Source organism: Salmo salar, chromosome ssa29 (genome assembly GCF_905237065.1).
Source record: "Salmo salar chromosome ssa29, Ssal_v3.1, whole genome shotgun sequence".
NCBI classification, from domain to species: domain Eukaryota; kingdom Metazoa; phylum Chordata; class Actinopteri; order Salmoniformes; family Salmonidae; genus Salmo; species Salmo salar.
The window spans coordinates 36773300-36799624 of record NC_059470.1 but is presented as its reverse complement, the minus strand read 5'-3'; the positions used below and the strand labels follow the sequence as shown (position 1 = coordinate 36799624).

Here is a 26325-nt window from a genome sequence, read left to right as displayed (position 1 = left end):
TTCTCTCTCGCTTCTGACAAAACAAAAGCTGATCCAAAGGAGGTAAGGAATTGACATCTCCTCGAACACTGATCTGTTTCCCGGGCAGGGAGGAAACAAGACAGGCTGTTGCCCAAATGAGAAAAGGCCTCTGCCCTAGACTCTTGTAGGATTACATTGTATTTATGTAACAGTTTAGCATCCGTCCCTCTCCTCGCCCCTACCTGGGCTCGAACCAGGGACCCTCTGCACACATCGACGACAGCCACCCTCGAAGCATCGTTACCCATCGCTCCACAAAAGCCGAGGCCCTTGCAGAGCAAGGAGAACAACTACTTCAAGGTCTCAGAGCGAGTGACGTCACCCGATTGAAACGCTATTAGCGCGCATCACCGCTAACTAGCTAGCCATTTCACATCGGTTACATTTAGAATTGCAGAACATTATGAGGAAAGCCTTTACATGGATAGTCCCAACTAGATGTTCTGTAGATGTTCCGTAGATGTTCCGTTCTGTAGATGTTCTGTTCCGTAGATGTTCCGTAGATGTTCCGTTCTGTAGATGTTCTGTTCCGTAGATGTTCCGTTCCGTAGATGTTCCGTAGATGTTCTGTTCCGTAGATGTTCCGTTCTGTAGATGTTCCGTAGATGTTCTGTTCCGTAGATGTTCCGTAGATGTTCTGTTCCGTAGATGTTCCGTTCTGTAGATGTTCTGTAGATGTTCTGTTCCGTAGATGTTCTGTTCCGTAGATGTTCCGTTCTGTAGATGTTCTGTAGATGTTCCGTAGATGTTCCGTTCCGTAGATGTTCCGTTCTGTAGATGTTCTGTAGATGTTCCGTAGATGTTCCGTTCTGTAGATGTTCTGTTCCGTAGATGTTCCGTAGATGTTCCGTTCTGTAGATGTTCTGTTCCGTAGATGTTCCGTTCCGTAGATGTTCCGTAGATGTTCTGTTCCGTAGATGTTCCGTTCTGTAGATGTTCCGTAGATGTTCTGTTCCGTAGATGTTCCGTAGATGTTCTGTTCCGTAGATGTTCCGTTCTGTAGATGTTCTGTAGATGTTCTGTTCTGTAGATGTTCTGTTCCGTAGATGTTCCGTTCCGTAGATGTTCCGTTCTGTAGATGTTCTGTAGATGTTCCGTAGATGTTCCGTTCCGTAGATGTTCCGTAGATGTTCCGTTCTGTAGATGTTCTGTAGATGTTCCGTTCTGTAGATGTTCTGTTCTGTAGATGTTCCGTTCTGTAGATGTTCTGTTCCGTAGATGTTCCGTTCCGTAGATGTTCCGTTCCGTAGATGTTCTGTAGATGTTCCGTAGATGTTCCGTTCCGTAGATGTTCCGTTCCGTAGATGTTCTGTAGATGTTCCGTAGATGTTCCGTTCCGTAGATGTTCCGTTCCGTAGATGTTCTGTAGATGTTCCGTAGATGTTCCGTTCCGTAGATGTTCCGTTCCGTAGATGTTCCGTTCCGTAGATGTTCTGTAGATGTTCCGTAGATGTTCCGTTCCGTAGATGTTCCGTTCCGTAGATGTTCTGTTCCGTAGATGTTCCGTTCCGTAGATGTTCCGTAGATGTTCCGTTCCGTAGATGTTCCGTAGATGTTCCGTTCTGTAGATGTTCCGTTCCGTAGATGTTCCGTAGATGTTCCGTTCTGTAGATGTTCCGTTCCGTAGATGTTCCGTAGATGTTCCGTAGATGTTCCGTTCCGTAGATGTTCCGTTCCGTAGATGTTCCGTTCCGTAGATGTTCCGTTCCGTAGATGTTCCGTTCCGTAGATGTTCCGTTTTGTAGATGTTCCGTAGATGTTCAATAACGCAACATTGTCTATTAAACATAATCTTAACTAATCTTAACTAAACCAAAACAAACTAAACCCTGACCTAAACCCTTATCCTAACCCTGTTAATGAAATGTTTAATCCAAGTACGCAGTGAGGTGTGAGTAAACCCTAGGAACCATACTGTGAAACAAGTTGCCGATGGATTCCTCCTGAAAACCATTCTACTCTGTAGGGTTTTCAGCGGTGACATTTGATTGGTTGCGTGTCGACTACAATTCCGACGCTGTTTTTTTTTTTTTTTTTACTGTTTCGAAACGTCAATGATCGTCGCTCGTGAAACGTTTTTTTTTTTTTAAACATATGCTAATATGCCTCTTATCTTTCAAATCAGCAACAACAAAAAAAGGACAATCTTTCAAATAGAAAAATATACACTTCCTGTAGCAGTTTAGCACAGATCCAGACACTGTGTCTGCCTCCAGCTGAAAAACGACACTTCCTCCGCAGTTAGCTGACACACAGGTGTTCCAACACGCTAGATAGCTAATTAGCATAGGTGGCTGTCTCTGTCTTCCATCTGTCTTCAGTAAACAAGAGCTGTAACATGGGTTATATGGCCGTGTGGGAACACTAACCCTATAAAGGTGTGTAGTAATTTAACCTTTTAATATGAAAGATATCTTCCTTATGTTTACAACAACAAAAAATTACATTCAGAACCAGCGTTGGGGCTCTTGACAGATCACCTCTGGTCATAAGATCATTAAAAGCCACTAAAAGGTGTGTTGAGTCTATGAACATATGGGCTAGTATTCATCATGCTCCCTCAATATGCACGCAAATAACATACATTGGTTGTCTTTTTTATCACTTATCCAGGAAATCCTGTTAACCGTTTCGATTTAATATCTCTTATCCAGGGCGATCTTAAAAAGGGTTTCGATTGACTATCACTTGCCGGGGTTGTGTAGAGGAAGGCACGTAAAACCAACGGTCTCTGACCTCCAGACATGTAGGGGGCGGTAAACCGCTCCTCTCTACCGGCGACGCGCGTCGGCCGCGATCCTCCTACAAGAAGAAGAGCAACTCGCTGTTCATTTGCTGGGCGGTGTTTGAGTGTGAGAGAGGAGCAGGACGAAGACGGACAGATAACAATACCGAATACTTGTTCATATCTATTTCCTCTCTGCTTTTGAGTTGCGCCTGGTCGCTATAAAAGTTCCCTTTTTGGAATCCGTCCAAAATGGGGATCCGCAAAAAGACCAACAAAAACCCGCCGGTGTTGAGCCACGAGTTTATCATCCAGAACCATGCAGATATTGTTTCCTGTGTTGCTATGGTGTTCCTCCTCGGGTTGATGTTTGAGGTAGGTCTAGTCCACATGTTCGAGGGGTCTGGGGTGCAATAAGAGCTGAGCGTTTCCAAGTAATGAGACTCGTAAAAGCTACAATGTGTCAACTCAACTGGGGAGAGATGATGATGATGATGATGATGATGAACCGTCACGTCAGCCTCTTGAAAGTAGACATGGCAGCTCAGCTCTTCTATGCCACTTCCTCTAGTGACTAATCCGTAGTGTCTCTATTGTAGTGTATTTGAGTTGAAAAGGCGTGTAGTGGCCTACTGTTATTATTATAGCTGTAAAACTGACCATTTCCACATGGTTGCTTTATAGTTCATTTTCTAGTCTAGGAGCCACTTGTAAATTAGAATAATGTGGTATACCTCGCATTGCAATCATTACGGTATCAACTGGAACGCTAAATATATTCTGAGATTGTAACATTTAAGCTGCTAACGTTACAATGTTGCAATGTCGCTGTATACAATATTGTGCAAGAAAGACAGTCCAGCATGGACACTTTACTGGTGTTCTGCCCGCAGCACAAATAACGACGTCACGTTAGTCTGGTAATGACACAACCTTCAAAATAAAAGCCCACCTTTTCATAACATTGGCTGAAGTTCAAAAGATATTTAATTTGAATCGATTGACACTTTTTTTTTTTATTGTGCCAACAAGAAAAGGCAATTGGTAATTTATGAAACCAAATATGGTTTAAAAAATGTTTTTATCCGACTAATATTGAAAGGATATGTTGTCAGTGATATGAGAATAATGGCTTGTAAAGAGAACTTTTCTAACAGTCCCTGCTAAACTGGGATGTAAAATACTCAGTAAAGTTTTACTAACCAAATGTGTAGTTTGAGTACAGAAAGGCAGTGAAAACAGACCATTGCTTTAAGAGTCTTCAAAACAGCGATATGTGTGAAAATCTTTTGTGAAGAAAATGCAACCTGCTAATTTCTATGCTAATCTATAACCTCTCTCTGTCTATACACCACCACCAAGTCCAGGAAAGTTTACAAGCCGAACAAACCTTATTGAAATGATGAGTTAAGGGATCTATGGTCTGTAATGCGCAAAGCTGAGTACTTATTTTTACAGTGTAAAGATGGGAATGCAAGAGAACATTTTGTAGGAAGGAATTCAACAGGAAAAAAACCCAGCATGCGTTTGATAAAAGACGGCGCCTATTTAAACAGAGATATCAGACAGGGCTGTTATTACACCTTGAGGAGATACAGACAAGAAACCCTCACCCGTTGTGGAGCCAAATAAACAAGTTAGGACCCAAACGACATAAGAAAATTCCAGTGGAAGAGCGGGGGGGGGCTGAAATCTGATATTACACTGGTACTTAAGGAGTTTTCGTAACCTGAGAACAAATTAGCAAATGTGGCATATTTTGAGGAAGAATTTTATAAAGACATATGTTTCCTGAGAACTAAAATGGAGCCCTCATTAATATATGTATCCTGTATTTAAATGAGGAGCTGTCTGTGGCAGAAGGTGATTGACGCTGTGAAAAAATGGGAAAGCGTGTTGCATTTATGAACTGCCTAATGACGTTTTAAAATCCCCTAAATGAATTGACGTCCTATATGATTTCCTCCACATGGGTTTTTTGAGTACAGTATACTGCCATCCACTTGGAATGAGTACAGTATACTGCCATCCACTTGGAATGAGTACAGTATACTGCCATCCACTTGGTATGAGTACAGTATACTGCCATCCACTTGGAATGAGTACAGTATACTGCCATCCACTTGGTATGAGTACAGTATACTGCCATCCACTTGGAATGAGTACAGTATACTGCCATCCACTTGGAATGAGTACAGTATACTGCCATCCACTTGGTATGAGTACAGTATACTGCCATCCACTTGGAATGAGTACAGTATACTGCCATCCACTTGGTATGAGTACAGTATACTGCCATCCACTTGGAATGAGTACAGTATACTGCCATCCACTTGGTATGAGTACAGTATACTGCCATCCACTTGGAATGAGTACAGTATACTGCCATCCACTTGGAATGAGTACAGTATACTGCCATCCACTTGGTATGAGTACAGTATACTGCCATCCACTTGGAATGAGTACAGTATACTGCCATCCACTTGGAATGAGTACAGTATACTGCCATCCACTTGGTATGAGTACAGTATACTGCCATCCACTTGGTATGAGTACAGTATACTGCCATCCACTTGGTATGAGTACAGTATACTGCCATCCACTTGGTATGAGTACAGTATACTGCCATCCACTTGGTATGAGTACAGTATACTGCCATCCACTTGGAATGAGTACAGTATACTGCCATCCACTTGGAATGAGTACAGTATACTGCCATCCACTTGGTATGAGTACAGTATACTGCCATCCACTTGGTATGAGTCTATAGTGAATGATTACAGTATACTGCCATCCACTTGGTATGAGTACAGTATACTGCCATCCACTTGGTATGAGTACAGTATACTGCCATCCACTTGGTATGAGTACAGTATACTGCCATCCACTTGGTATGAGTACAGTATACTGCCATCCACTTGGTATGAGTACAGTATACTGCCATCCACTTGGTATGAGTCTATAGTGAATGATTACAGTATACTGCCATCCACTTGGTATGAGTACAGTATACTGCCATCCACTTGGTATGAGTACAGTATACTGCCATCCACTTGGTATGAGTCTATAGTGAATGAGTACAGTATACTGCCATCCACTTGGTATGAGTACAGTATACTGCCATCCACTTGGTATGAGTACAGTATACTGCCATCCACTTGGTATGAGTACAGTATACTGCCATCCACTTGGTATGAGTACAGTATACTGCCATCCACTTGGTATGAGTACAGTATACTGCCATCCACTTGGTATGAGTCTATAGTGAATGATTACAGTATACTGCCATCCACTTGGTATGAGTACAGTATACTGCCATCCACTTGGTATGAGTACAGTATACTGCCATCCACTTGGTATGAGTACAGTATACTGCCATCCACTTGGTATGAGTACAGTATACTGCCATCCACTTGGTATGAGTACAGTATACTGCCATCCACTTGGTATGAGTCTATAGTGAATTCCATTCCCAAATCTTCAAATAATGACCTGGGAGTGCCACTGAACTATAGAGGTATGCATTTATTAAGTACGATCTATAAATGATATTTATCCATATTCATCCATCCTCAATAGGCTGATCTTTTGAGGATCAAAACATTCTGGCGGCAGAACAAAGTGTTTTGTGTAAATCCAGAGCCTGTACAGATCACATCTTCTCGGTCGGTACAATAAGCAGTAATGGACTACATGAAGAGAAGCACGTTTCATTTATTTCCAGAAAGCGATTTGATTTAGTAAATGGGGATATTTTAGCCTATAGGTTGTTAAAGACAGGGGGTTGATGGGAAATTTTATCAAGCAATCCAGTCGGTTTACAAAGTACCAATTGGGTACCCGGGTGTAAAACAAGGACATGTCTAATCACGGACTTGGTTTGCTTTGTTTATAAATGATTTGGCAAAAGAAATGAAACGGTTAAATACTGGAGTAAGATATGATGACGTGCTGAGTATCATTTCATATGCTGATGATAAGTATCATTTCATATGCTGATAAGTATCATTTCATATGCTGATGATGTTAAGTATCATTTCATATGCTGATGATGTTAAGTATCATTTCATATGCTGATGATGTTAAGAATCATTTCATATGCTGATGATGTTAAGAATCATTTCATATGCTGATGATGTTAAGAATCATTTCATATGCTGATGATGTTAAGAATCATTTCATATGCTGATGATGTTAAGTATCATTTCATATGCTGATGATGTTAAGAATCATTTCATATGCTGATGATGTTATTTAGATGGCAGGGACTGAACAAGACCTGCAGAACATGTTATTATGTCCAGTCAACTGGTGTAGAAGATGGAGACTCATGATTAACCAGACTAAAACACAGATAATGACTTGGTGTAAAGATATTGGTTATGCTACGTATTCCAGACTGTTTCAGAAAGATAATGACTTGGTGTAAAGATATTGGTTATTCTACGTATTCCAGACTGTTTCAGAAAGATAATGACTTGGTGTAAAGATATTGGTTATGCTACGTATTCCAGACTGTTTCAGAAAGATAATGACTTGGTGTAAAGATATTGGTTATGCTACGTATTCCAGACTGTCCTGTTCTGGACTATTCAGCAGGAGTGGGGGGCGCTAAGAGCTATTTAAAAAAAATGTCCATAACAGAGCAGTATGTTACTTTTTAGGTGTCCACAAATTTGCACTTATACTTGCAATAACTGGGGACACGGGCTGGGAACCCTGTGAGGTGAGATGGAAGGCAGGTATGGTGAGACTTTGGAATAGACTGCTGGATATGCCAACTGCCAGAATAGCTGGTAAAGTTTTTCAATGGGATCTGTCCATAGGGGGGGCCTGGTAACGTTTTTCAATGGGATCTGTCCATAGGGGGGGCTGGTAACGTTTTTCAATGGGATCTGTCCATAGGGGGGAGCCTGGTAACGTTTTTCAATGGGCTCTGTCCATAGGGGGGGCTGGTAACGTTTTTCAATGGGATCTGTCCATAGGGGGGGCCTGGTAATGTTTTTCAATGGGATCTGTCCATAGGGGGGCCTGGTAACGTTTTTCAATGGGATCTGTCCATAGGGGGGGGCCTGGTAACGTTTTTCAATGGGATCTGTCCATAGGGGGGGCCTGGTAACGTTTTTCAATGGGATCTGTCCATAGGGGGGGCCTGGTAATGTTTTTCAATGGGATCTGTCCATAGGGGGGCCTGGTAATGTTTTTCAATGGGATCTGTCCATAGGGGGGGCCTGGTAAAGTTTTTCAATGGGATCTGTCCATAGGGGGGCCTGGTAATGTTTTTCAATGGGATCTGTCCATAGGGGGGCCTGGTAATGTTTTTCAATGGGATCTGTCCATAGGGGGGGCCTGGTAACGTTTTTCAATGGGATCTGTCCATAGGGGGGGCCTGGTAACGTTTTTCAATGGGATCTGTCCATAGGGGGGGCCTGGTAATGTTTTTCAATGGGATCTGTCCATAGGGGGGGCCAAGGTAACTGAAATGTCTGACCTTTTTCAACAGTCTGACTGTGAACATCTGTACCAAAAACCAAAGTAAGGGAGACATAGATATGATTAAAAAACAACTGTTGATGCAACATGAAGAAAGGAAATGGGTGGAGGAGGTTCATCATAAACTCAAACTGAGAACCTGTTGTTTGATTCAGGGTGAATTGGTGTGTGAGAGATATTATTATGTATAACCGACCTAAAAACAAGAGATCGTTATGTGCCCAGGTAAGATCAGGGATATTGTCTCTGCGTATTGAAACAGGTCACATCAGGGATATTGCCTCTGCGTATTGAAACAGGTCACATCAGGGATATTGCCTCTGCGTATTGAAACAGGTCAGATCAGGGATATTGCCTCTGCGTATTGAAACAGGTCAGATCATGGGATATTGCCTCTGCGTATTGAAACAGGTCACATCAGGGATATTGCCTCTGCGTATTGAAACAGGTCAGATCATGGGATATTGCCTCTGCGTATTGAAACAGGTCAGATCAGGAATATTGCCTCTGCGTATTGAAACAGGTCAGATCAGGGATATTGCCTCTGCGTATTGAAACAAGTCAGTTTAGGGATATTGCCTCTGCGTATTGAAACAGGTCAGATCATGGGATATTGCCTCTGCGTATTGAAACAAGTCAGTTTAGGGATATTGCCTCTGCGTATTGAAACAGGTCACATCAGGGATATTGCCTCTGCGTATTGAAACAGGTCACATCAGGGATATTGCCTCTGCGTATTGAAACAGGTCAGATCATGGGATATTGCCTCTGCGTATTGAAACAGGTCACATCAGGGATATTGCCTCTGCGTATTGAAACAGGTCACATCAGGGATATTGCCTCTGCGTATTGAAACAGGTCAGATCATGGGATATTGCCTCTGCGTATTGAAACAGGTCAGATCAGGAATATTGCCTCTGCGTATTGAAACAGGTCAGATCAGGGATATTGCCTCTGCGTATTGAAACAAGTCAGTTTAGGGATATTGCCTCTGCGTATTGAAACAGGTCAGATCATGGGATATTGCCTCTGCGTATTGAAACAAGTCAGTTTAGGGATATTGCCTCTGCGTATTGAAACAGGTCACATCAGGGATATTGCCTCTGCGTATTGAAACAGGTCAGATCAGGGATATTGCCTCTGCGTATTGAAACAGGTCACATCAGGGATATTGCCTCTGCGTATTGAAACAGGTCAGATCATGGGATATTGCCTCTGCGTATTGAAACAGGTCACATCAGGGATATTGCCTCTGCGTATTGAAACAGGTCACATCAGGGATATTGCCTCTGCGTATTGAAACAGGTCAGATCATGGGATATTGCCTCTGCGTATTGAAACAGGTCAGATCAGGAATATTGCCTCTGCGTATTGAAACAGGTCAGATCAGGGATATTGCCTCTGCGTATTGAAACAATTCAGTTTAGGGATATTGCCTCTGCGTATTGAAACAGGTCAGATCATGGGATATTGCCTCTGCGTATTGAAACAAGTCAGTTTAGGGATATTGCCTCTGCGTATTGAAACAGGTCACATCAGGGATATTGCCTCTGCGTATTGAAACAGGTCAGATCATGGGATATTGCCTCTGCGTATTGAAACAGGTCACATCAGGGATATTGCCTCTGCGTATTGAAACAGGTCACATCAGGGATATTGCCTCTGCGTATTGAAACAGGTCAGATCATGGGATATTGCCTCTGCGTATTGAAACAGGTCAGATCAGGAATATTGCCTCTGCGTATTGAAACAGGTCAGATCAGTGATATTGCCTCTGCGTATTGAAACAAGTCAGTTTAGGGATATTGCCTCTGCGTATTGAAACAGGTCAGATCATGGGATATTGCCTCTGCGTATTGAAACAAGTCAGTTTAGGGATATTTCCTCTGCGTATTGAAACAAGTCAGTTTAGGGATATTGCCTCTGCGTATTGAAACAGGTCAGATCATGGGATATTGCCTCTGCGTATTGAAACAAGTCAGTTTAGGGATATTGCCTCTGCGTATTGAAGCAGGTATTGTGGTGAAATGGAAGAGGAAAGACTATGTATGACTATATAGAGAATGAAACTCTGGGACTGGGTTCAAGTTCCTAGTGTTTAATTGTTCTGTATTTATATATGTATGTATACTATTGTACTGCTCTAGGGATATAATTATTGTTTGGATAACCTTTATTTACTACTATGTGTTGATTTGACGCAGAGAACACGGGATGAACAACTGTCACTGAATTCCCACTGTGAATTATTGTAATGTTTACGTGTCAATTAATCCCATAAGGGATGGGTCGCCAATTGGTGATTTGACACTAAAATAAAATGTCATTCATTCATAAAATGTCATTCAGTCAGTGCAAGAAAGCCATGTATGGCCAGGGTAAAAGACTCATAGTTGAACCAAGTCATATTTCAGGTAAAAAAAAGTTCTCTACAAACAAATCTGTACCCCATGTACAGTCTATTAGCATATTGCTATGGAAGGGGTGGAGAACAAAGTGCTGCTGGATATGAACAACGCAGTCCCCCTCTAAAACTACACATATTTGCTTAGTAGAGACCCTACTGAGTACTTTTCCGCCTCACTTTAGCTAGAAAAAGCTCTCTCTCCACAAGTCAATATACAGTCTATTACATTGTAGTGGGTGGAGTGAGGAGTCACCTGCACGCTGTGTTAAACCTGTGTTAAACCTGTGTTAAACCTGTGTTAAACCTAGCACAAGAGACACATTTTAAGTTTAGCAGACTATCGAGTAATTCCTGTAACATATTTGTATTTTATTAAGTATTTTATTTAAATATAGCCTAGACAATGGCTTTCAACATACCAATATTTGTGTAAACTTTCAAAAATGTTGGTATGAAAAATCAAATTATCCATTTATTTTTTCCAACGGTGGTATCGATGCTGTGAAACAGTTGTACTGAACTAGTCTGCAAAAAAAAATAAAAAAAATAAGTTTTTTCCAGATATTCCCAAAGTTTAGCATATCTTTGCAAAGGGACTCTTATTCTGAAGGGAGAAAATCCGAGCTGCTCCTGCCGGCATGACATCCTGCTGCTGGGAGAACGGGGAGGGTGCGCAGATCAAGTGTTACGTGGCAGTCACTGGGCGACTGGGAGCGCTGTCATCGTTTGTGGGTAAACCCCCCCCCACCCCCCTTCATTAAAAAAACTCAAGTTATATTCTGTAAAAGTCCCAATAATCGCAATTCATTTTACTAAGTCAACAGTTTACGTTTAAAAACAATTAGTGTTTTTAAAAATGTATTGTTGGTTTACACAGAATTATATATATATTTTTTTTACTTCATGTTTACTAGGGTGAATTCAGAAAAAGTGGGACTGGGACAGCTTAATATTTTATGCTGTTTTTATTTCTTGGTCTAACAAGAGAGAACCTAACCTATTGTTACCAAGCCCAAGCAGAGAAGCTTGATGATGTAATGGGGGGTAGGGCTGGGCTGTACTGGGGGTTAGGGCAGGGCTGTACTGGGGGTTAGGGCTGGGCTGTACTGGGGGTTAGGGCTGGGCTGTACTGGGGGTTAGGGCTGGGCTGTACTGGGGGTTAGGGCTGGGCTGTACTGGGGGTTAGGGCTGGGCTGTACTGGGGGTTAGGGCTGGGCTGTACTGGGGGGTTAGGGCAGGGCTGTACTGGGGGTTAGGGCTGGGCTGTACTGGGGTTAAGGCAGGGCTGTACTGGGGGTTAGGGCTGGGCTGTACTGGGGGGTTAGGGCTGGGCTGTACTGGGGGTTAGGGCAGGGCTGTACTGGGGGTTAGGGCTGGGCTGTACTGGGGGTTAGGGCAGGGCTGTACTGGGGGTTAGGGCTGGGCTGTACTGGGGGTTAGGGCTGGGCTGTACTGGGGTTAAGGCAGGGCTGTACTGGGGGTTAGGGCTGGGCTGTACTGGGGGTTAGGGCTGGGCTGTACTGGGGGTTAGGGCTGGGCTGTACTGGGGGTTAGGGCAGGGCTGTACTGGGGGTTAGGGCTGGGCTGTACTGGGGTTAAGGCAGGGCTGTACTGGGGGTTAGGGCTGGGCTGTACTGGGGGTTAGGGCTGGGCTGTACTGGGGGTTAGGGCTGGGCTGTACTGGGGGTTAGGGCAGGGCTGTACTGGGGGTTAGGGCTGGGCTGTACTGGGGGTTAGGGCTGGGCTGTACTGGGGGTTAGGGCTGGGCTGTACTGGGGGTTAGGGCTGGGCTGTACTGGGGGTTAGGGCTGGGCTGTACTGGGGGTTAGGGCTGGGCTGTACTGGGGGTTAGGGCTGGGCTGTACTGGGGGTTAGGGCTGGGCTGTATTGGGGGTTAGGGCTGGGCTGTACTGGGGGTTAGGGCTGGGCTGTACTGGGGGTTAAGGCTGGGCTGTACTGGGGGTTAGGGCTGGGCTGTAATGGGGGTTAGGGCAGGGCTGTAATGGGGGTTAGGGCAGGGCTGTAATGGGGGTTAGGGCTGGGCTGTACTGGGGATAGGGCAGGGCTGTACTGGGGGTTAGGGCTGGGCTGTACTGGGGATAGGGCTGGGCTGTACTGGGGGTTAGGGCTGGGCTGTACTGGGGATAGGGCTGGGCTGTACTGGGGGTTAGGGCTGAGCTGTACTGGGGGTTAGGGCTGAGCTGTACTGGGGGTTAGGGCTGGGCTGTACTGGGGGTTAGGGCTGGGCTGTATTGGGGGTTAGGGCTGGGCTGTACTGGGGGTTAAGGCTGGGCTGTACTGGGGGTTAGGGCTGGGCTGTACTGGGGGTTAGGGCTGGGCTGTAATGGGGGTTAGGGCTGGGCTGTAATGGGGGTTAGGGCAGGGCTGTAATGGGGGTTAGGGCTGGGCTGTACTGGGGATAGGGCAGGGCTGTACTGGGGGTTAGGGCTGAGCTGTACTGGGGGTTAGGGCTGAGCTGTACTGGGGGTTAGGGCTGAGCTGTACTGGGGGTTAGGGCTGAGCTGTACTGGGGGTTAGGGCTGAGCTGTACTGGGGGTTAGGGCTGGGCTGTACTGGGGGTTAAGGCTGGGCTGTACTGGGGGTTAAGGCAGGGCTGTACTGGGGGTTAGGGCAGGGCTCTGGTTCTTGTAGAACTGTTACCCTGCACCAAGCAGAACTATAGTAAGGTGAATTTAGAAAAATTGGCCCACTTTAAAAAAAAAAAAATTGTATTTCAGTCTTTAAACTCTTCAGTCATTTTTCCAACATATCAGACCAACACATGATACATTTCTGAAGTCCTCAAGATGTTTCCTAAATCACACAACATTGACTTGGCATTGGGGTAGAATTATGACGATCCCAGTTGACCAAATACAAAACTGAAAAATAGGCTTTCAGCGCAGTCTACAAAAATTGGGGGTGTCATGCCTTCTGTGAATATGATATCAACATTTTCTGTGATTTAGGAAACATCTTTAGGATTTAAAAAAATGTATCGTGTGTTGGGCTGGTATGTTGGCTAAATGTCTGAGGAGGCAAAAGAAGATTTTAAATGCAGAAATTGTCCCACTTCATCCGAATTTAACTTTACATGATGCATCCCTTTTTTACAAAAAATTCAGCGCCTGCATTGAGTTGACTAGATGCATCATGGGAGTTTGAGTTCTTGTGCCTTGATGTGCTGTAGTCACATTGACGATGTTAAGCTACTTTATTACAGAACTGAGTTCTGCAGTGAAAATGTGTAGTTATGAATCAATCTTGCCATATTGGTAACATTTCTGTCCTCAAGAAGAGTTCGTATGACGACACATATATGTTTTGAAGTCCAAATCGTCCGTTCAGTCTCACCTGTTGTATTGGATTGAATGATCCCAACAACATGTCAGATAGAAACACGAGTGTGCAAACCAATCTACAATGCCCCCTGGTTTATTTAAGCAGGCTACACCATGGTAGGTGACCCACAGAGAGGGACAGCTAATGACAATCATGTTGTGCTTTGCTTTTAGGTATCGACTCCGTTAGAAGCCTCTGGAAGCCGGGCTCTGGCCAGAAGTAGTGTACTATGTAGGGAATAGGGTGCGATTTGGGACCTAATCCTGTGTTTTCATGTCTAACCAATCCTCTCCCTTGGCCCCTCTGTGATGCAGATCACCTCGCAGGTTGCTGTGCTGTTCATCACTGTCCAATACAACGTTACAATCTCTGCAAACGGTCAGTTTAACTTTTATATTGTTCCCCATATTAACTTTTATCCATTATTTAAAAAAATGTTTAAATTTTTTTTACTGGGTCAAATGTATGCTCTGGTATGGAGGTTATATCGACTTCCTCTTTTGCTTTCATAACTTTTATTTTTCATGACATTTTATTTTGAATGAATGACAAAGCAAAAATGACCTCGTGACATCCTCATTTCTTACCCACCTTTTCTTCAGTGTGTCTGGAACTAATTTGCCTGTTATCCTGTCAGTGTAGAAACTTTAACCAGGCAGCTTATAACTAGAATGGACTTGTAGTTCTGGAATCAGAAGCCTTCTCCTGTGGAGTTACAGGATAGAACTCTACTCAAATGGCCTTCCACTTCTAGAACACTTTTTCCACTTCTAGAACACTTTTTCCACTTCTAGAACACTTTTTCCACTTCTAGAACACTTTTTCCACTTCTAGAACACTTTTTCCACTTCTAGAACACTTTTTCCACTTCTAGAACACTTTTTTATTTTATTTTTATTTTTTCCAATAGCTCCCCCCCCCCCCGTGACGCTACATTTAGTCTTCTTGATTTATAATGTTCTCCTGTTAGGTTGTTCTGGAAGAATTGGGGCTAGGGTTTAATACAGGCTATGGCATCACAGTCTCGACTGTGTCCCAAATGGCACCCTATTCCATATGTGGTGCTCTGCTTTTGACCAGGGCCTATTGGGTAGTGTGCTATATAAGGTGAATGAATGTTTTCCTACAAACTCCTCCTGTAACACTCGATTCTTTAACAGTGGAGCTCCTAACTCATTTATTCTAGCCATTCTACTTCCTGCTCTACTTAATCCTAAAAGTTCTCCTTCCTGTACTACTTAAACCTTCCTACTCTGCTTTGCCTTATTTAAAGTCATGTATGAGGTGCTGATGGAATGTGTTTCGTGATGTCGGATTTTATTTAAACAACAGATATTCTTGGCAGGTTTGCTTCCCAAATGGCACCCTATTCCTGACATGGTGCATTACTTTTGATCAGAGCCCTATGGACCCTGGTCTAAAGTAGTGCACTACTTAGGAAATAAGGGTGCCATTTGGGACACATATATTCAGTTTACGGTGCTCGTAATAAGCCCTCTGTCATTCATTAACAGTCTGGTTTTTTCAGCTAAATTCCTTGAGTAGCAGATCAGGCAGGTATTTCCTAGTCGTGTTGCCTTTTCAGCTCGAGTAAACCTTTAACCCCACTTTTTATATAGCATCGTATGTGGTTCTAAACCCTTCTTAAAGCATCCATGAAGGCCTTTCTAAAGGCTTTATGAAAATAAATTATAGTGCCCCCTCCTACAGTGGGACCTTGGTCTGGTGGTTATAGTGCCCCCTCCTACAGTGGGACCTTGGTGTGGTGGTTATAGTGCCCCCTCCTACAGTGGGACCTTGGTGTGGTGGTTATAGTGCCCCCTCCTACAGTGGGACCTTGGTGTGGTGGTTATAGTGCCCCCTCCTACAGTGGGACCTTGGTCTGGTGGTTATAGTGCCCCCTCCTACAGTGGGACCTTGGTGTGGTGGTTATAGTGCCCCCTCCTACAGTGGGACCTTGGTCTGGTGGTTATAGTGCCCCCTCCTACAGTGGGACCTTGGTCTGGTGGTTATAGTGCCCCCCTCCTACAGTGGGACCTTGGTGTGGTCTGGTGGTTATAGTGCCCCCCTCCTACAGTGGGACCTTGGTGTGGTGGTTATAGTGCCCCCTCCTACAGTGGGACCTTGGTCTGGTGGTTATAGTGCCCCCTCCTACAGTGGGACCTTGGTCTGGTGGTTATAGTGCCCCCTCCTACAGTGGCACCTTGGTCTGGTGGTTATAGTGCCCCCTCCTACAGTGGGACCTTGGTGTGGTGGTTATAGTGCCCCCTCCTACAGTGGGACCTTGGTGTCTGGTGGTTATAGTGCCCCCCTCCTACAGTGGGACCTTGGTTCTGGTGGTTATAGTGCCCCCCTCCTACAGTGGGACCTTGGTGTGGTGGTTATAGTGCCCCCTCCTACAGTGGGACCTTGGTCTGGTGGTTATAGTGCCCCCTCCTACAGTGGGACCTTGGTCTGGTGGTTATAGTGCCCCCCTCCTACAGTGGGACCTTGGTCTGGTGGTTATAGTGCCCCCTCCTACAGTGGGACCTTGGTCTGGTGGTTATAGTGCCCCCTCCTACGGTGGGACCTTGGTCTGGTGGTTATAGTGCCCCCTCCTACGGTGGGACCTTGGTGTGGTGGTTATAGTGCCCCCTCCTACAGTGGGACCTTGGTGTGGTCTGGTGGTTATAGTGCCCCCCTCCTACAGTGGGACCTTGGTGTGGTGGTTATAGTGCCCCCTCCTACAGTGGGACCTTGGTGTGGTCTGGTGGTTATAGTGCCCCCCTCCTACAGTGGGACCTTGGTCTGGTGGTTATAGTGCCCCCTCATACAGTGGGACCTTGGTGTGGTCTGGTGGTTATAGTGCCCCCTCCTACAGTGGGACCTTGGTCTGGTGGTTATAGTGCCCCCCTCCTACAGTGGGACCTTGGTCTGGTGGTTATAGTGCCCCCTCCTACAGTGGGACCTTGGTGTGGTGGTTATAGTGCCCCCTCCTACAGTGGGACCTTGGTCTGGTGGTTATAGTGCCCCCTCCTACAGTGGCACCTTGGTCTGGTGGTTATAGTGCCCCCTCCTACAGTGGGACCTTGGTCTGGTGGTTATAGTGCCCCCTCCTACAGTGGGACCTTGGTGTGGTGGTTATAGTGCCCCCTCCTACAGTGGGACCTTGGTCTGGTGGTTATAGTGCCCCCTCCTACAGTGGGACCTTGGTGTGGTGGTTATAGTGCCCCCTCCTACAGTGGGACCTTGGTGTGGTGGTTATAGTGCCCCCTCCTACAGTGGGACCTTGGTCTGGTGGTTATAGTGCCCCCTCCTACAGTGGGACCTTGGTCTGGTGGTTATAGTGCCCCCTCCTACAGTGGGACCTTGGTGTGGTGGTTATAGTACCCCCTCCTACGGTGGGACCTTGGTGTGGTGGTTATAGTGCCCCCTCCTACAGTGGGACCTTGGTGTGGTGGTTATAGTGCCCCCTCCTACAGTGGGACCTTGGTCTGGTGGTTATAGTGCCCCCTCCTACAGTGGGACCTTGGTGTGGTGGTTATAGTGCCCCCTCCTACAGTGGGACCTTGGTCTGGTGGTTATAGTGCCCCCTCCTACAGTGGGACCTTGGTCTGGTGGTTATAGTGCCCCCTCCTACAGTGGGACCTTGGTGTGGTGGTTATAGTGCCCCCTCCTACAGTGGGACCTTGGTCTGGTGGTTATAGTGCCCCCTCCTACAGTGGGACCTTGGTCTGGTGGTTATAGTGCCCCCTCCTACGGTGGGACCTTGGTGTGGTGGTTATAGTGCCCCCTCCTACAGTGGGACCTTGGTCTGGTGGTTATAGTGCCCCCTCCTACAGTGGGACCTTGGTCTGGTGGTTATTGTGCCCCCTCCTACGGTGGGACCTTGGTGTGGTGGTTATAGTGCCCCCTCCTACAGTGGGACCTTGGTCTGGTGGTTATAGTGCCCCCTCCTACAGTGGGACCTTGGTGTGGTGGTTATAGTGCCCCCTCCTACAGTGGGACCTTGGTGTGGTGGTTATAGTGCCCCCTCCTACAGTGGGACCTTGGTGTGGTCTGGTGGTTATAGTGCCCCCTCCTACAGTGGGACCTTGGTGTGGTGGTTATAGTGCCCCCTCCTACAGTGGGACCTTGGTGTGGTGGTTATAGTGCCCCCTCCTACAGTGGGACCTTGGTCTGGTGGTTATAGTGCCCCCTCCTACGGTGGGACCTTGGTCTGGTGGTTATAGTGCCCCCTCCTACAGTGGGACCTTGGTCTGGTGGTTATAGTGCCCCCTCCTACAGTGGGACCTTGGTCTGGTGGTTATAGTGCCCCCTCCTACAGTGGGACCTTGGTGTGGTGGTTATAGTGCCCCCTCCTACAGTGGGACCTTGGTGTGGTGGTTATAGTGCCCCCCTCCTACAGTGGGACCTTGGTGTGGTGGTTATAGTGCCCCCTCCTACAGTGGGACCTTGGTGTGGTGGTTATAGTGCCCCCTCCTACAGTGGGACCTTGGTGTGGTGGTTATAGTGCCCCCTCCTACAGTGGGACCTTGGTCTGGTGGTTATAGTGCCCCCTCCTACAGTGGGACCTTGGTGTGGTGGTTATAGTGCCCCCTCCTACAGTGGGACCTTGGTCTGGTGGTTATAGTGCCCCCTCCTACAGTGGGACCTTGGTGTGGTGGTTATAGTGCCCCCCTCCTACAGTGGGACCTTGGTGTGGTCTGGTGGTTATAGTGCCCCCTCCTACAGTGGGACCTTGGTGTGGTGGTTATAGTGCCCCCTCCTACAGTGGGACCTTGGTGTGGTGGTTATAGTGCCCCCTCCTACAGTGGGACCTTGGTGTGGTGGTTATAGTGCCCCCTCCTACAGTGGGACCTTGGTCTGGTGGTTATAGTGCCCCCTCCTACAGTGGGACCTTGGTGTGGTGGTTATAGTGCCCCCTCCTACAGTGGGACCTTGGTCTGGTGGTTATAGTGCCCCCTCCTACAGTGGGACCTTGGTGTGGTGGTTATAGTGCCCCCTCCTACAGTGGGACCTTGGTGTGGTCTGGTGGTTATAGTGCCCCCTCCTACAGTGGGACCTTGGTGTGGTGGTTATAGTGCCCCCTCCTACAGTGGGACCTTGGTGTGGTGGTTATAGTGCCCCCTCCTACAGTGGGACCTTGGTCTGGTGGTTATAGTGCCCCCTCCTACGGTGGGACCTTGGTCTGGTGGTTATAGTGCCCCCTCCTACAGTGGGACCTTGGTCTGGTGGTTATAGTGCCCCCTCCTACAGTGGGACCTTGGTGTGGTGGTTATAGTGCCCCCTCCTACAGTGGGACCTTGGTGTGGTGGTTATAGTGCCCCCCTCCTACAGTGGGACCTTGGTCTGGTGGTTATAGTGCCCCCCTCCTACAGTGGGACCTTGGTGTGGTGGTTATAGTGCCCCCCTCCTACAGTGGGACCTTGGTGTGGTGGTTATAGTGCCCCCTCCTACAGTGGGACCTTGGTGTGGTGGTTATAGTGCCCCCTCCTACAGTGGGACCTTGGTGTGGTGGTTATAGTGCCCCCTCCTACAGTGGGACCTTGGTCTGGTGGTTATAGTGCCCCCTCCTACAGTGGGACCTTGGTCTGGTGGTTATAGTGCCCCCTCCTACAGTGGGACCTTGGTGTGGTGGTTATAGTGCCCCCTCCTACAGTGGGACCTTGGTCTGGTGGTTATAGTGCCCCCTCCTACGGTGGGACCTTGGTGTGGTGGTTATAGTGCCCCCTCCTACGGTGGGACCTTGGTGTGGTGGTTATAGTGCCCCCTCCTACAGTGGGACCTTGGTCTGGTGGTTATAGTGCCCCCTCCTACAGTGGGACCTTGGTCTGGTGGTTATTGTGCCCCCTCCTACAGTGGGACCTTGGTCTGGTGGTTATAGTGCCCCCCTCCTACAGTGGGACCTTGGTGTGGTGGTTATAGTGCCCCCTCCTACAGTGGGACCTTGGTCTGGTGGTTATTGTGCCCCCCTCCTACAGTGGGACCTTGGTGTGGTGGTTATAGTGCCCCCTCCTACAGTGGGACCTTGGTCTGGTGGTTATTGTGCCCCCTCCTACAGTGGGACCTTGGTGTGGTGGTTATAGTGCCCCCCTCCTACAGTGGGACCTTGGTCTGGTGGTTATAGTGCCCCCTCCTACAGTGGGACCTTGGTCTGGTGGTTATAGTGCCCCCTCCTACAGTGGGACCTTGGTGTGGTGGTTATAGTGCCCCCCTCCTACAGTGGGACCTTGGTGTGGTGGTTATAGTGCCCCCTCCTACAGTGGGACCTTGGTCTGGTGGTTATAGTGCCCCCTCCTACAGTGGGACCTTGGTCTGGTGGTTATAGTGCCCCCTCCTACAGTGGGACCTTGGTGTGGTGGTTATAGTGCCCCCCTCCTACAGTGGGACCTTGGTCTGGTGGTTATAGTGCCCCCCTCCTACAGTGGGACCTTGGTCTGGTGGTTATAGTGCCCCCTCCTACGGTGGGACCTTGGTGTGGTGGTTATAGTGCCTCCTCCTACAGTGGGACCTTGGTCTGGTGGTTATTGTGCCCCCTCCTACAGTGGGACCTTGGTGTGGTGGTTATAGTGCCCCCTCCTACAGTGGGACCTTGGTGTGGTCTGGTGGTTATAGTGCCCCCTCCTACAGTGGGACCTTGGTGTGGTGGTTATAGTGCCCCCTCCTACAGTGGGACCTTGGTGTGGTCTGGTGGTTATAGTGCCCCCTCCTACAGTGGGACCTTGGTGTGGTCTGGTGGTTATAGTGCCCCCTCCTACAGTGGCACCTTGGTCTGGTGGTTATAGTGCCCCCTCCTACAGTGGGACCTTGGTCTGGTGGTTATAGTGCCCCCTCCTACAGTGGGACCTTGGTGTGGTGGTTATAGTGCCCCCTCCTACAGTGGGACCTTGGTCTGGTGGTTATAGTGCCCCCTCCTACAGTGGGACCTTGGTGTGGTGGTTATAGTGCCCCCTCCTACAGTGGGACCTTGGTCTGGTGGTTATAGTGCCCCCCTCCTACAGTGGGACCTTGGTCTGGTGGTTATAGTGCCCCCTCCTACAGTGGGACCTTGGTGTGGTGGTTATAGTGCCCCCTCCTACAGTGGGACCTTGGTCTGGTGGTTATAGTGCCCCCTCCTACAGTGGGACCTTGGTGTGGTGGTTATAGTGCCCCCTCCTACAGTGGGACCTTGGTCTGGTGGTTATAGTGCCCCCTCCTACAGTGGGACCTTGGTGTGGTGGTTATAGTGCCCCCTCCTACAGTGGGACCTTGGTCTGGTGGTTATAGTGCCCCCTCCTACAGTGGGACCTTGGTCTGGTGGTTATAGTGCCCCCTCCTACAGTGGGACCTTGGTCTGGTGGTTATAGTGCCCCCTCCTACAGTGGGACCTTGGTCTGGTGGTTATAGTGCCCCCTCCTACAGTGGGACCTTGGTGTGGTGGTTATAGTGCCCCCCTCCTACAGTGGGACCTTGGTCTGGTGGTTATAGTGCCCCCTCCTACAGTGGGACCTTGGTCTGGTGGTTATAGTGCCCCCTCCTACAGTGGGACCTTGGTGTGGTGGTTATAGTGCCCCCTCCTACAGTGGGACCTTGGTCTGGTGGTTATAGTGCCCCCTCCTACAGTGGGACCTTGGTCTGGTGGTTATAGTGCCCCCTCCTACGGTGGGACCTTGGTGTGGTGGTTATAGTGCCCCCTCCTACAGTGGGACCTTGGTCTGGTGGTTATAGTGCCCCCTCCTACAGTGGGACCTTGGTCTGGTGGTTATAGTGCCCCCTCCTACAGTGGGACCTTGGTGTGGTGGTTATAGTGCCCCCTCCTACAGTGGGACCTTGGTGTGGTGGTTATAGTGCCCCCTCCTACAGTGGGACCTTGGTGTGGTGGTTATAGTGCCCCCTCCTACAGTGGGACCTTGGTCTGGTGGTTATAGTGCCCCCTCCTACAGTGGGACCTTGGTCTGGTGGTTATAGTGCCCCCTCCTACAGTGGGACCTTGGTGTGGTGGTTATAGTGCCCCCTCCTACAGTGGGACCTTGGTCTGGTGGTTATAGTGCCCCCTCCTACAGTGTCGGTTCAATCTGGTCTGATACCGTTTGACATGTACTCTCTCTCTATTTATCTTACCCCCTGTCTCCCATCTGTCCAATTCACATACATAATACTTACAAAATCTATTTAAAAAATCTATAATTGTAACGATATATGCATCTCCCATCAGATGGTCCAGCAGAGACGGTAGGGGACAACTTCTAATAAATTCTGTAAGGCATCTATAAAGGCCTTTATGAAGGGTTATAAAGGGTTTATTAAGGCTTGTGAAATGCTTTGTGTGTCTCCCTATCAGAGGAGAGCGTGGTGAACCACTTCCACTACGGCCTGAAGGATGTGGCTACAGTCTTCTTCTACATGCTGGTGGCCATCATCATCCACGCCATTATCCAGGAGTATGTACTGGACGTAAGTACACACACACACACACAGCCACACACACTCAGCCACACACACACACACACTCAGCCACACACACTCAGCCACACACACAATGAAGAGGCAACTCTGCCTAGAAGACCAGCATCCCAGAGTTCCTCTGTCCAGTGTCTGTATTATTTTGCCCATCTTAATCTTTTACTTTTATTGGCCAGTCAGATATGTTTTTTTCTTTGCAACTCTGCCTAGAAGGCCAGCATCCCGGAGTCGCCTCTTCACTGTTGACGTTGAGGCTGGTGTTTTGCGCGTACTATTTAATGAAGCTTCCAGTTAAGGACTTGTGAGGAGTCTGTTTCTCAAACTAGACACTCTAATGTACTCCCACTCCTCTTTCTATTCTGGTTAGAGCCAGTTTGCGCTGTTCTGTGAAGGGAGTAGTACACAGCGTTGTACGAGATCTTCAGTTTCTTGGCAATTTCTCGCATGTAATAGCCTTCATTTCTCAGAACAAGAATAGACTGACGAGTTTCAGAAGAAAGGTCTTTGTTTCTGGACATTTTGAGCCTGTAATCGAACCCACAATTGCTGATGCTCCAGATACTCAACTAGTCTAAAGAAGGCCAGTTTTATTGCTTCTTTAATGAGAACAACAGTTTTCAGCTATGCTAACACAATTGCAAAATGGTTTTTTAATGATCAATTAGCCTTTTTAAAATGATAAACTTGGATTAGCTAACATAACGTGCCGTTGGAACACAGGAGTGATGGTTGCTGATAATGGGCCTCTGTACGTCTATGTAGATATTCCATAAAAAATCTGCTGTTTCCAGCTACAATAGTCATTTACAACATTAACAATGTCTACACTGTATTTCTGATCTATTTTATTTCATTTTAATGGACAAAAAATGAGCACCTCTAACCTCTCTCTGTCTATACGCCCCCTCTAACCTCTCTCTGTCTATACGCCCCCTCTAACCTCTCTCTCTGTCTATACGCCCCCTCTAACCTCTCTCTGTCTATACGCCCCCTCTAACCTCTCTCTGTCTATACGCCCCCTCTAACCTCTCTCTCTGTCTATACGCCCCCTCTAACCTCTCTCTGTCTATACGCCCCCTCTAACCTCTCTCTGTCTATACGCCCCCTCTAACCTCTCTCTGTCTATACGCCCCCTCTAACCTCTCTCTGTCTATACGCCCCCTCTAACCTCTCTCTGTCTGTACGCCCCCTCTAACCTCTCTCTGTCTATACGCCCCCTCTAACCTCTCTCTGTCTGTACGCCCCCTCTAACCTCTCTCTGTCTGTACGCCCCCTCTAACCTCTCTCTGTCTGTACGCCCCCTCTAACCTCTCTCTCTGTCTGTACGCCCCCTCTAACCTCTCTCTGTCTGTACGCCCCCTCTAACCTCTCTCTTGTCTATACGCCCCCTCTAACCTCTCTCTGTCTATACGCCCCCTCTAACCTCTCTCTCTGTCTATACGCCCCCTCTAACCTCTCTCTGTCTATACGCCCCCTCTAACCTCTCTCTGTCTATACGCCCCCTCTAACCTCTCTCTGTCTATACGCCCCCTCTAACCTCTCTCTCTGTCTATACGCCCCCTCTAACCTCTCTCTGTCTATACGCCCCCTCTAACCTCTCTCTGTCTATACGCCCCCCTCTAACCTCTCTCTGTCTATACGCCCCCCTCTAACCTCTCTCTGTCTATACGCCCCTCTAACCTCTCTCTTGTCTATACGCCCCCTCTAACCTCTCTCTGTCTGTACGCCCCCTCTAACCTCTCTCTGTCTGTACGCCCCCTCTAACCTCTCTCTGTCTGTACGCCCCCTCTAACCTCTCTCTGTCTGTACGCCCCCTCTAACCTCTCTCTGTCTGTACGCCCCCTCTAACCTCTCTCTGTCTGTACGCCCCCTCTAACCTCTCTCTGTCTATACGCCCCCTCTAACCTCTCTCTGTCTATACGCCCCCTCTAACCTCTCTCTCTGTCTGTACGCCCCCTCTAACCTCTCTCTGTCTGTACGCCCCCTCTAACCTCTCTCTGTCTGTACGCCCCCTCTAACCTCTCTCTGTCTATCGCCCCCTCTAACCTCTCTCTGTCTATACGCCCCCTCTAACCTCTCTCTCTGTCTATACGCCCCCTCTAACCTCTCTCTGTCTGTACGCCCCTCTAACCTCTCTCTGTCTGTACGCCCCCTCTAACCTCTCTCTGTCTGTACGCCCCCTCTAACCTCTCTCTCTGTCTATACGCCCCCTCTAACCTCTCTCTGTCTGTACGCCCCCTCTAACCTCTCTCTGTCTATCACCCCCTCTAACCTCTCTCTGTCTATACGCCCCCTCTAACCTCTCTCTGTCTATACGCCCCCTCTAACCTCTCTCTGTCTATACGCCCCCTCTAACCTCTCTCTGTCTATACGCCCCCTCTAACCTCTCTCTGTCTATACGCCCCCTCTAACCTCTCTCTGTCTATACGCCCCCTCTAACCTCTCTCTCTGTCTATACGCCCCCTCTAACCTCTCTCTGTCTATACGCCCCCTCTAACCTCTCTCTGTCTATACGCCCCCTCTAACCTCTCTCTGTCTATACGCCCCCTCTAACCTCTCTCTGTCTATACGCCCCCTCTAACCTCTCTCTGTCTGTACGCCCCCTCTAACCTCTCTCTGTCTGTTTTGTTATGCAGAAGATCAACAGGAAGATGCACTTCTCTAAGACCAAGCACAGCAAGTTCAACGAGTCGGGCCAGCTCTCTGCCTTCTACCTGTTCTCCTTCGGCTGGGGAACCAGCATCCTCATGTCGGTATGTGCTTTTAAACGATCTGTTTACTGGAATATGGGCTGTGTTAAACGATCTGTTTACTGGAATATGGGCTGTGTTAAACGATCTGTTTACTGGAATATGGGCTGTGTTAAACGATCTGTTTACTGGAATATGGGCTGTGTTAAACGATCTGTTTACTGGAATATGGGCTGTGTTAAACGATCTGTTTACTGGAATATGGGCTGTGTTAAACGATCTGTTTACTGGAATATGGGCTGTGTTAAACGATCTGTTTACTGGAATATGGGCTGTGTTAAACGATCTGTTTACTGGAATATGGGCTGTGTTAAACGATCTGTTTACTGGAATATGGGCTGTGTTAAACGATCTGTTTACTGGAATATGGGCTGTGTTAAACGATCTGTTTACTGGAATATGGGCTGTGTTAAACGATCTGTTTACTGGAATATGGGCTGTGTTAAACGATCTGTTTACTGGAATATGGGCTGTGTTAAACGATCTGTTTACTGGAATATGGGCTGTGTTAAACGATCTGTTTACTGGAATATGGGCTGTGTTAAACGATCTGTTTACTGGAATATGGGCTGTGTTAGCTGTAGGTGATGTTAAATGGTCTACATTCTGGGCTGTGTTAGATGTAGGTGATGTTAAATGGTCTACATTCTGGGCTGTGTTAGCTGTAGGTGATGTTAAATGGTCTACATTCTGGGCTGTGTTAGATGTAGGTGATGTTAAATGGTCTACATTCTGGGCTGTGTTAGCTGTAGGTGATGTTAAATGGTCTACATTCTGGGCTGTGTTAGCTGTAGCTGATGTTAAATGGTCTACATTCTGGGCTGTGTTAGCTGTAGGTGATGTTAAATGGTCTACATTCTGGGCTGTGTTAGCTGTAGGTGATGTTAAATGGTCTACATTCTGGGCTGTGTTAGCTGTAGGTGATGTTAAATGGTCTACATTCTGGGCTGTGTTAGCTGTAGGTGATGTTAAATGGTCTACATTCTGGGCTGTGTTAGCTGTAGGTGATGTTAAATGGTCTACATTCTGGGCTGTGTTAGCTGTAGGTGATGTTAAATGGTCTACATTCTGGGCTGTGTTAGCTGTAGGTGATGTTAAATGGTCTACATTCTGGGCTGTGTTAGCTGTAGGTGATGTTAAATGGTCTACATTCTGGGCTGTGT

General features: G+C 47.5%; 1 protein-coding gene across 26 annotated transcripts in view; it reads left to right on the top strand.

The window, feature by feature from the left end:
• The first annotated feature begins 2828 nt into the window (after positions 1–2828).
• tr1l1 (translocation-associated membrane protein 1-like 1) overlaps positions 2829–26325 on the top strand; it is a 35011-nt gene continuing 11514 nt past the window's right edge. For 25 of the 26 annotated variants that reach the window (XR_006762676.1, XR_006762674.1, XR_006762680.1 and 22 more), the window contains exons 1-4: positions 2829–3121; positions 14303–14366; positions 22291–22403; positions 25049–25165. Coding sequence is in view for 2 of the 26 variants with exons in the window: in XM_045710503.1 (XP_045566459.1) it covers positions 2999–3121; positions 14303–14366; positions 22291–22403; positions 25049–25165 (417 nt within the window). In the remaining 24 variants the exon portion in view is untranslated. 26 annotated transcript variants of the gene reach the window in all.